The sequence below is a fragment of the Hydractinia symbiolongicarpus genome, chromosome 1 (assembly GCF_029227915.1).
Source record: "Hydractinia symbiolongicarpus strain clone_291-10 chromosome 1, HSymV2.1, whole genome shotgun sequence".
Classification (NCBI taxonomy): domain Eukaryota; kingdom Metazoa; phylum Cnidaria; class Hydrozoa; order Anthoathecata; family Hydractiniidae; genus Hydractinia; species Hydractinia symbiolongicarpus.
Window position 1 is genome coordinate 31088601 of NC_079875.1, and position 12144 is coordinate 31100744.

Genomic DNA, 12144 nt, shown 5'->3' on the forward strand with positions numbered 1-12144 from the left:
GCTTTGGAGGAGGTAGTGTATAACATGCCAAGTGAATCCGACATAAATTACAATAAGGACGCCGGAAAGAAAGTTCTAGAAGTAGTGTTTGAAGAGGCACACGATGAAATCATCGGTGCGAATGTTGTTGACGATTTGCTTGGCGCAAAACATATGCGGAATGCTCACAGCGAAAACTTTGACGGAGAAGTCATGTTCCAACGCTTGAGCAAATACACAGATTTCATTGTGAACATTTATGAACGTCTGTGTTTTAGATGAACTGATTATTTTTGTCGCACTTTTTCAGGCTCGATTGTTTTTATTTGTCTTCTTCTGACAAAGTTTAGATAGGACATATTTTGACAAAAAAATGGAAGTTGTTGAAATTTGAAATACTGTTCGGAAACGGATACGAGATTTTGAATCATTGTAGCCGCTCGCGAGCACAGCCAAGCTGATCTACGGGAATTACTCTCTAAAATTTTATGACGTCGTATCACAACACTTTGTAACAAGTCATTCTTACATAATTTCTCACAAGTGTAGGACGAAGATGAAGCGCTATGTACTTATCGTTATTTTTTTCTATGGCTTGGTGCGTTTCGCTGCAAATACATATTTCGTCTTTGTAAACTCACATGGGATAACTTATGACATTAGTAGCAAGGATGGCTTCAATGAATCTTAAACCCTGACATATGGTATGTTTGAACATTGCCACCGACACGCATGCAAATGCGTTACTTTACTCGATTATTTGTTGAAACGGCGAAGACAAGAAAATAATGATGACCAAATTGAAAACGGTATTGAGTTGTAGAATGTTCAGGACAGAGAGAGATAGTTATCGACTATGTGGCTATGTTTTGTGGAGATTTTAGGCAAGTTTGGGCCTGTACTTAAGGGGCATAGACTAACACTTACACTTCAGCATTATTTCAAAAGGGTATATTTTTCCTTTCGTACCTGCAAATCCTAGTTTATATATGCGAAGTAAGTGCAAACGCAAACAACATCGCATGTGCAATGTTAATTTTAAAAATCTGACACAAACGCAAGACCTTCACACTTGACCATATAATGCAAGAAAACATAAACAAACATAAATAAAATGTGTAAAAGTTATATTATGCAAACGCAAGGGTATCAAAACATTTTGATATCTTGCCTTTGCATTTGGGGCATGTGAAAACTTCTAGTCGTGAGTTGAGTGAGTTGTAAGTTGTAAGTTCCAAGGCCAGTAAGTTTCTTTTCTACGGTAATGAATTATTTTTACAGGCGTGAAACAATAAAGTTATTTTTGTGAACTTTTCTAGGCTCACCTGCTTTTGAATGGCGGCAATTTTCGCTGGCCCAGAATCTTTGATTACTTCACTTACGAAATATTTCATCTAAACCTTGCCATTATAACTTTGGATTATTTTATTTTAAATTATTTTCCGTGAACGTGCATTTTTTCATCAATATTTTTTTGAATTCAGTAAACTCAATTAACCTTATTTGTCGTTCTAGTCTCCGTAGCCCTCGAGGCAAGCTTTTTGGGAATAACGGCAGCAACTAAACAACTATTGTGAGTTTGTTAAAAAAATATCATAATATATAGTTCTAGTGGAAAAATATTTTTAGCATATTTTTCGGTTTTGGGGGAATAATATTTTTAGCATATTTTTCACAAAAAGGGGAATTCTTATCACAGTGCTAGAAATCAAAGATAATCATAATGGGACTCTACGGCCATTGAATTAATCACTTTTCGTATACCAGCACATATAAAACGGGTTAATATTCTTGGAATTCACTAATATATATACTAAATATGGCCTTCAAAATGATGGAGGCTTTTTTATTACTAGTGGAGATACAGATCGCAAAAACTGTACGCAAAATAAAAGATGTTATAATAGGGTTTCCTTTTCAATAATAAAAAATAAAATATGCATACAAAAATAACAAAGTATTTACAATTGTCTGTTTTCCCCTAAAACTTGATATAGTAACTATGTGAAATATACATGGCAAAATTTCGAAGTTAATTTTTGTGCATTGAGGTCGGTGTAGATGTCAGAGCTTCGGCCACACCTTAAACTTGAATAAGAGGTATCAAACAACGCAATTAATGAATGAAAAAATTTTTGCCTTAAATGCAAAAAATAGCCCAGAAGATAATAGGGGAAACGAAAAATTCCCCTTAAATCAACATTCCCCTTTGGCAACATATCGCAGTAAAATTTATATATATATATATATATATATATATATATATATATATATATATATATATATATATATATATATATATATATATATATATATATATATATATATATATATATATATATATATATATATATATATATATATATATATATATATATATATATATATATATATATATATATATATATATATATATATATATATATATATATATATATATATATATATATATATATATATATATATATATATATATATATATATATATATATATATATGTGTGTGTTTACAGACAATTACTGGACCAGCTGGTTGTAAAAAAAAAGCTGTTTCCCCATTTCATCAACTTAACATTGAAGATTTGAGTTTGGAAGTCAACTATCGTAACCTTGACCGACATACGTCTATTCATGAAAAAATGCTCAAAAAGAATTTAGGTTTAATATTAAAGGATGATTTGGCAGGTTAACACAAAATTTATAAAAGAAAATTGATTCATTATATAAAAAACCATTTATAAAACTAGTGTTTGAATGTCTTTTCACAACAGGTATTGCTCGTGTTCCAGCTCTTAGCTTTGGTAACGAACACACAGAAATGGCTGCCCTTAATCTTGGAAAACATGAAGTAATGGCAATCGAACCATTGCATGATTGCAAAGGACATATAAAAAATATTTGGGATGTTCTATACGAAGTTCTCAGTACTGACGAAAATAAGATTTTTCAACAATCCTTGGAAGCAACATATGGATACAAAGATCAAGTAAGAGGATCGGACTACCGCTTATCAACAATAGTTGCATACCAAGCAATGAAAAATAAGTGTCATGAAGCAGTTGAAGATCTCCTATACACTTTAATGGAGATTGTACGGTTAGCGTATGGGAAATCTCTGAAACGATCGACAAAATATATTTTACGCTTGCACAATATCTGCTTCCGTCACATGATACTATGCCAATCAGTACTGGGTACAAAGTTGAAAAGTATCTCAAAAGAAAAGTTGTATGGTATATACTATCATTCACTTACAACACATTTGCCAGAAGTTTTGCGAATCGTTGCTCCAAGTTCCTTACACACAGAGAACGAAGAACAGCTGTTCAGCAAAATCAAATCAATAAGCTTACGAACATCGTCAAGAACTTTGGAGGCAATACGTGATAACAGCATCATACGTATCCAGGAGGAGCAAAAGTTCAATGCTAAAGAAAAGCTTGTAAAGTCAACCTCTTCCAAGATATCTGCATTTTCAAAAGTGGTTGGTAAGTTAAGTTATTGTATGACAGCTTTGATGACAAAAATCACAAAAACCTGTGCATTAATAATATTGAATTTTATTTAAAAACTATATATTGCTTACTATTATTGAAACATTTCCATGTTAAAGAACAAAGTAAAGTATTTCTCTAAATGCGAAATGGTATTTTAGATGGGCATGAACGCAGCTGTTTTGACATAGATATGCCATTGAGAGATTACCAGGCTCACTTAGAAAGGATAGGTGACTTTCTGGTATGTGGCATTGGTGTTTGGTGGCATGGGGAGAATGGAAAATTTGTATTCCATGATGGCGAGAAGGACGATGATTTTAAAAGGGAGGGTCCTGAAATGACAAATTTTAAAACACACAACTTTCAATTAGTCGCGAATGAAGTGCAAGCCTGTTGGAAAAGGTGTATTACAGAAGACATTGATTTGCCTATCACAAAAATAAATATTTATAACAGGGACGGTGATTTTGAAAATTGCAAGGTTTAATTTTAATTTGTTAGTTATTCTCCTTCAATTTTTCTCCATTTCTGAGCCAATTTTTTACTGGCTTACGTTGTTTTATATATGTCTCTCAATTTGCTGACAAGTGAAACAAAACCTATATATACATTTAACAATGAAAAGTTTTTAGTCGTGTAGTCGATTATGTATATAAATATATACCAATTTGCAAAAATTCATGGCTAAGATTTTAACTTTAATTTAAATTCAGGTCATTCATAATGATGAGTTAACACTACTTAATACTGATGATAATATTCAAACTGAAGAGGATGAAAACACTGTGATTGATATATCAATGGAGCAGCAACCTGGTTTTCTGAATATGGCAGATGAAAAAAATGATTTTGACAGCAAAGGTCATCACATGGAAAAGAAAGTTGACAAGCAAGTCATGCAGGTTGAACAAGAAATTCCGTTGGAATCAGAAATTGCACGAAAGTTAAAGTTTGTCATTGGATATTGTGATAAATTGAAAGAATTCGACTATCATCATAGTGTATGCAAAGACACGAAACGTGAATATTCTAGAAAAAAGTGTAAAGTGTTGATTACACATTTTCGAAAGTTAGTTTTAGATGCCGAAAGTGAAGCAGAAACCTTTATAAAACAATGGGAGAAAGAATTTGTTATAAAGAATTCCAGAGTACCAAACATCAAAGACTTAAAGACAAATGATAATTATATGAAAAAGTATAAAGTTGCATATGTTGGTAAAAAAATACTTTGCCAGTGGAAAGATACTTAATGATAATAAACTTTCACATTAGAAGTTTTCTCAAACTTTTTTAGACACATTTTTTGAAATAATATATAGCTAAGAATTTTTGAGTCTTTTGAAAATTTCTAATATAAAATATAGCTTTTTCAAACATATATAGCTTTAATGTATTTACTTACTGGCTATACTTAATCTAAGAGAATACTAGCTAAATTGCTTTTCTAATTAAGCTTCTCTTTTTGTACAGAGGTGGGACTTGCACCCACAACTATTTTAGCTAGCTAATCCGCTGTGATCTACGACATTTCCAGGTATTCTTAATTAAATATATACATAATTTTAATTATGCTTTTACTAGTAGTTTAAATATATATTAGTAATAATTTAACAAACCTTGATTTTCCGTGTAATCACTACGGGTACCTTTGTCAACGTTACGTTCCTGAAGATGGCGGTGCCTTCCTTGACAAACTTAAAAAAATGGTTTATCATCGATGTAGTCATACACAAAAACACCACGTCAAAACAAACACGTCAGATAGCAAAACGCGGTATAAAATTGTGAAAAACGCGGTATATACGTGCTTTACCCGAAATAATTCCAGACGTTCCGTAAGTTGCCCGAGGACGAGTGTTTCATATATTTGCGATTTTTGTATTGATGCAGGATAATTGTAATTTAGGGTCAACAATCTCGTCTCATGTTGTATATATTTCGGCCGTAGAATTGATAAACGAGGGATTTAAAAGAGACGAGTGTCATGTATTTGCGATTTTTCGTATTGATACAGGATATTTGTACTTTAGGGTCAACAACATCGTCTCAGGTTCTATATACTTTAGTCGTAAAATTGATAAACGAGGCATTTAAAAGAGACAAGTGTCATGTATTTGCAATTTTTCGTGTTGATGCAAGATAATTGTCATTTAGGGACGACAACCTCGTCTCAGGTTCTACACATTTTAGTCGTAAAATTGATAAACGAGGCATTTCAAAGTGACCAGTGTCATGTATTTGCGATTTTTCGTATTGATACAGGATAATTGCATTTTAGGGTCAACAACCTCGTTTCAGGTTCTTATCCTGTAAAATTGATAAACGAGGGATTTAAAGGAGACGAGTGTCATGTATTTGCGATTTTTCGTATTGATGCAGGATATTTGTCATTTAGGGACGACAACCTCGTCTCAGGTTCTTATCCTGTAAAATTGATAAACGAGGGATTTAAAAGAGACGAGTGTCATGTATTTGCGATTTTTCGTATTGATGCAGGATATTTGTCATTTAGGGACGACAACCTCGTCTCAGGTTCTACACATTTTAGTCGTAAAATTGAAAAATGAGGCATTTCAAAGGGACTAGTGTCATATATTTGCTATATTTCGCATTGATACAAGATAACTGTCATTTAGGGACGACAACCTCGTCTCAGGTTCTATATATTTTAGTCGTAAAATTGATAAACGAGGGATTTAAAAGAGACGTGTGTCATGTATTTGCGATTTTTCGTATTGATACAGGATATTTGTACTTTAGGGTCAACAACCTCGTCTCAGGTTCTGTATATTTTAGTCGTAAAATTGATAAACGAGGCATTTAAAAGAGACAAGTGTTATATATTTGCAATTTTTCGTGTTGATGCAAGATAATTGTCATTTAGGGACGACAACCTCGTCTCAGGTTCTACACATTTTAGTCGTAAAATTGATAAATGAGGCATTTCAAAGTGACTAGTGTCATATATTTGTGATTTTTCGTATTGATAAAGGATAATTGTCATTTAGGGTCGACAACCTTGTCTCAGGTTCTATATGTTTCAGTCGTAGAATTGATAAACGAGGCATTTCAAAGTGACCAGTGTCATGTATTTGCGATTTTTCGTATTGATACAGGATAATTGCATTTTAGGGTCAACAACCTCGTTTCAGGTTCTTATCCTGTAAAATTGATAAACGAGGGATTTAAAGGAGACGAGTGTCATGTATTTGCGATTTTTCGTATTGATGCAGGATATTTGTCATTTAGGGACGACAACCTCGTCTCAGGTTCTTATCCTGTAAAATTGATAAACGAGGGATTTAAAAGAGACGAGTGTCATGTATTTGCGATTTTTCGTATTGATGCAGGATATTTGTCATTTAGGGACGACAACCTCGTCTCAGGTTCTACACATTTTAGTCGTAAAATTGAAAAATGAGGCATTTCAAAGTGACTAGTGTCATATATTTGCTATATTTCGCATTGATACAAGATAACTGTCATTTAGGGACGACAACCTCGTCTCAGGTTCTATATATTTTAGTCGTAAAATTGATAAACGAGGGATTTAAAAGAGACGTGTGTCATGTATTTGCGATTTTTCGTATTGATACAGGATATTTGTACTTTAGGGTCAACAACCTCGTCTCAGGTTCTGTATATTTTAGTCGTAAAATTGATAAACGAGGCATTTAAAAGAGACAAGTGTTATATATTTGCAATTTTTCGTGTTGATACAAGATAATTGTCATTTAGGGACGACAACCTCGTCCCAGGTTCTATATATTTTAGTCGTAAAATTGATAAACGAGGCATTTCAAAGAGACAAGTGTCTCACATATTAGCGAATTTTTGTATTAATACTGGATAATTGTAACTTAGGGTCAAGAATCTCGTCTCAGGTTCCATATAATTCGGCCTTAGAATTGATAAACGAGGCATTTCCTAGTGACGAGTGTCATGTATTTGCGATTTTTCGTATTGATACAGGATGATTGTATTTTAGGGTCAACAACCTGGTTTCAGGTTTTTATATTTTCCCTGTAAAATTGATAAACGAGGGATTTGAAAGAGAGGAGTGTCTCACATACTAGCGATTTTTTGGATTAATACTGGATAATTGTAATTTAGGGCCAACAATCTCGTCTCAGGTTCCATATATTTCTGCCTTAGAATTGATAAACGAGGAATTTCAAAGTGACAAGTGTCATCTATTTGCGATTTTTCGTATTGATACAGGATATTTGAACTTTATGGTCAACAACCTCGTCTCTGGTTCTAAATATTTTAGTCGTAAAGTTGATAAACTAGGCATTTAAAAGAAACAAGTGTTATACAGTTGCAATTTTCCGTGTTGATGCAAGATAATTGTCATTTAGGGACGACAACCTCGTCTCAGGTTCTACACATATTAGTCGTAAAATTGATAAATGAGGCATTTCAAAGTGACTAGTGTCATATATTTGTGATTTTTCGTATTGATAAAGGATAATTGTCATTTAGGGTCGACAACCTCGTCTCAGGTTCTATATATTTTAGTCGTAAAATTGATAATAGATATGCCATTGAGAGATTACCAGGCTCACTTAGAAAGGATAGGTGACTTTCTGGTATGTGGCATTGGTGTTTGGTGGCATGGGGAGAATGGAAAATTTGTATTCCATGATGGCGAGAAGGACGATGATTTTAAAAGGGAGGGTCCTGAAATGACAAATTTTAAAACACACAACTTTCAATTAGTCGCGAATGAAGTGCAAGCCTGTTGGAAAAGGTGTATTACAGAAGACATTGATTTGCCTATCACAAAAATAAATATTTATAACAGGGACGGTGATTTTGAAAATTGCAAGGTTTAATTTTAATTTGTTAGTTATTCTCCTTCAATTTTTCTCCATTTCTGAGCCAATTTTTTACTGGCTTACGTTGTTTTATATATGTCTCTCAATTTGCTGACAAGTGAAACAAAACCTATATATACATTTAACAATGAAAAGTTTTTAGTCGTGTAGTCGATTATGTATATAAATATATACCAATTTGCAAAAATTCATGGCTAAGATTTTAACTTTAATTTAAATTCAGGTCATTCATAATGATGAGTTAACACTACTTAATACTGATGATAATATTCAAACTGAAGAGGATGAAAACACTGTGATTGATATATCAATGGAGCAGCAACCTGGTTTTCTGAATATGGCAGATGAAAAAAATGATTTTGACAGCAAAGGTCATCACATGGAAAAGAAAGTTGACAAGCAAGTCATGCAGGTTGAACAAGAAATTCCGTTGGAATCAGAAATTGCACGAAAGTTAAAGTTTGTCATTGGATATTGTGATAAATTGAAAGAATTCGACTATCATCATAGTGTATGCAAAGACACGAAACGTGAATATTCTAGAAAAAAGTGTAAAGTGTTGATTACACATTTTCGAAAGTTAGTTTTAGATGCCGAAAGTGAAGCAGAAACCTTTATAAAACAATGGGAGAAAGAATTTGTTATAAAGAATTCCAGAGTACCAAACATCAAAGACTTAAAGACAAATGATAATTATATGAAAAAGTATAAAGTTGCATATGTTGGTAAAAAAATACTTTGCCAGTGGAAAGATACTTAATGATAATAAACTTTCACATTAGAAGTTTTCTCAAACTTTTTTAGACACATTTTTTGAAATAATATATAGCTAAGAATTTTTGAGTCTTTTGAAAATTTCTAATATAAAATATAGCTTTTTCAAACATATATAGCTTTAATGTATTTACTTACTGGCTATACTTAATCTAAGAGAATACTAGCTAAATTGCTTTTCTAATTAAGCTTCTCTTTTTGTACAGAGGTGGGACTTGCACCCACAACTATTTTAGCTAGCTAATCCGCTGTGATCTACGACATTTCCAGGTATTCTTAATTAAATATATACATAATTTTAATTATGCTTTTACTAGTAGTTTAAATATATATTAGTAATAATTTAACAAACCTTGATTTTCCGTGTAATCACTACGGGTACCTTTGTCAACGTTACGTTCCTGAAGATGGCGGTGCCTTCCTTGACAAACTTAAAAAAATGGTTTATCATCGATGTAGTCATACACAAAAACACCACGTCAAAACAAACACGTCAGATAGCAAAACGCGGTATAAAATTGTGAAAAACGCGGTATATACGTGCTTTACCCGAAATAATTCCAGACGTTCCGTAAGTTGCCCGAGGACGAGTGTTTCATATATTTGCGATTTTTGTATTGATGCAGGATAATTGTAATTTAGGGTCAACAATCTCGTCTCATGTTGTATATATTTCGGCCGTAGAATTGATAAACGAGGGATTTAAAAGAGACGAGTGTCATGTATTTGCGATTTTTCGTATTGATACAGGATATTTGTACTTTAGGGTCAACAACATCGTCTCAGGTTCTATATACTTTAGTCGTAAAATTGATAAACGAGGCATTTAAAAGAGACAAGTGTCATGTATTTGCAATTTTTCGTGTTGATGCAAGATAATTGTCATTTAGGGACGACAACCTCGTCTCAGGTTCTACACATTTTAGTCGTAAAATTGATAAATGAGGCATTTCAAAGTGACTAGTGTCATATATTTGTGATTTTTGTATTGATGCAGAATAATTGTAATTTAGGGTCAACAATCTCGTCTCATGTTGTATATATTTCGGCCGTAGAATTGATAAACGAGGGATTTAAAAGAGACGAGTGTCATGTATTTGAGATTTTTTGTATTGATACAGGATATTTGTACTTTAGGGTCAACAACATCGTCTCAGGTTCTATATACTTTAGTCGTAAAATTGATAAACGAGGCATTTAAAAGAGACAAGTGTCATGTATTTGCAATTTTTCGTGTTGATGCAAGATAATTGTCATTTAGGGACGACAACCTCGTCTCAGGTTCTACACATTTTAGTCGTAAAATTGATAAATGAGGCATTTCAAAGTGACTAGTGTCATATATTTGTGATTTTTCGTATTGATAAAGGATAATTGTCATTTAGGGTCGACAACCTTGTCTCAGGTTCTATATGTTTCAGTCGTAGAATTGATAAACGAGGCATTTCAAAGTGACCAGTGTCATGTATTTGCGATTTTTCGTATTGATACAGGATAATTGCATTTTAGGGTCAACAACCTCGTTTCAGGTTCTTATCCTGTAAAATTGATAAACGAGGGATTTAAAGGAGACGAGTGTCATGTATTTGCGATTTTTCGTATTGATGCAGGATATTTGTCATTTAGGGACGACAACCTCGTCTCAGGTTCTTATCCTGTAAAATTGATAAACGAGGGATTTAAAAGAGACGAGTGTCATGTATTTGCGATTTTTCGTATTGATGCAGGATATTTGTCATTTAGGGACGACAACCTCGTCTCAGGTTCTACACATTTTAGTCGTAAAATTGAAAAATGAGGCATTTCAAAGTGACTAGTGTCATATATTTGCTATATTTCGCATTGATACAAGATAACTGTCATTTAGGGACGACAACCTCGTCTCAGGTTCTATATATTTTAGTCGTAAAATTGATAAACGAGGGATTTAAAAGAGACGTGTGTCATGTATTTGCGATTTTTCGTATTGATACAGGATATTTGTACTTTAGGGTCAACAACCTCGTCTCAGGTTCTGTATATTTTAGTCGTAAAATTGATAAACGAGGCATTTAAAAGAGACAAGTGTTATATATTTGCAATTTTTCGTGTTGATGCAAGATAATTGTCATTTAGGGACGACAACCTCGTCTCAGGTTCTACACATTTTAGTCGTAAAATTGATAAATGAGGCATTTCAAAGTGACTAGTGTCATATATTTGTGATTTTTCGTATTGATAAAGGATAATTGTCATTTAGGATCGACAACCTTGTCTCAGGTTCTATATGTTTCAGTCGTAGAATTGATAAACGAGGCATTTCAAAGTGACCAGTGTCATGTATTTGCGATTTTTCGTATTGATACAGGATAATTGCATTTTAGGGTCAACAACCTCGTTTCAGGTTCTTATCCTGTAAAATTGATAAACGAGGGATTTAAAGGAGACGAGTGTCATGTATTTGCGATTTTTCGTATTGATGCAGGATATTTGTCATTTAGGGACGACAACCTCGTCTCAGGTTCTTATCCTGTAAAATTGATAAACGAGGGATTTAAAAGAGACGAGTGTCATGTATTTGCGATTTTTCGTATTGATGCAGGATATTTGTCATTTAGGGACGACAACCTCGTCTCAGGTTCTACACATTTTAGTCGTAAAATTGAAAAATGAGGCATTTCAAAGTGACTAGTGTCATATATTTGCTATATTTCGCATTGATACAAGATAACTGTCATTTAGGGACGACAACCTCGTCTCAGGTTCTATATATTTTAGTCGTAAAATTGATAAACGAGGGATTTAAAAGAGACGTGTGTCATGTATTTGCGATTTTTCGTATTGATACAGGATATTTGTACTTTAGGGTCAACAACCTCGTCTCAGGTTCTGTATATTTTAGTCGTAAAATTGATAAACGAGGCATTTAAAAGAGACAAGTGTTATATATTTGCAATTTTTCGTGTTGATACAAGATAATTGTCATTTAGGGACGACAACCTCGTCCCAGGTTCTATATATTTTAGTCGTAAAATTGATAAACGAGGCATTTCAAAGAGACAAGTGTCTCACATA

The 12144-nt window shown here is 33.1% G+C and overlaps 1 protein-coding gene across 1 annotated transcript; it reads left to right on the forward strand.

The window, feature by feature from the left end:
* Positions 1–5146: 5146 nt before the first annotated feature.
* Positions 5147–9076, forward strand: LOC130630131 (uncharacterized). The gene is made up of 3 exons (XM_057443526.1): positions 5147–5249; positions 8015–8307; positions 8540–9076. The coding sequence occupies exons 1-3, from the start codon at positions 5147–5149 to the stop codon at positions 9074–9076; spliced, it is 933 nt and encodes a 310-aa protein (XP_057299509.1).
* The last annotated feature ends 3068 nt before the right edge of the window (positions 9077–12144 follow it).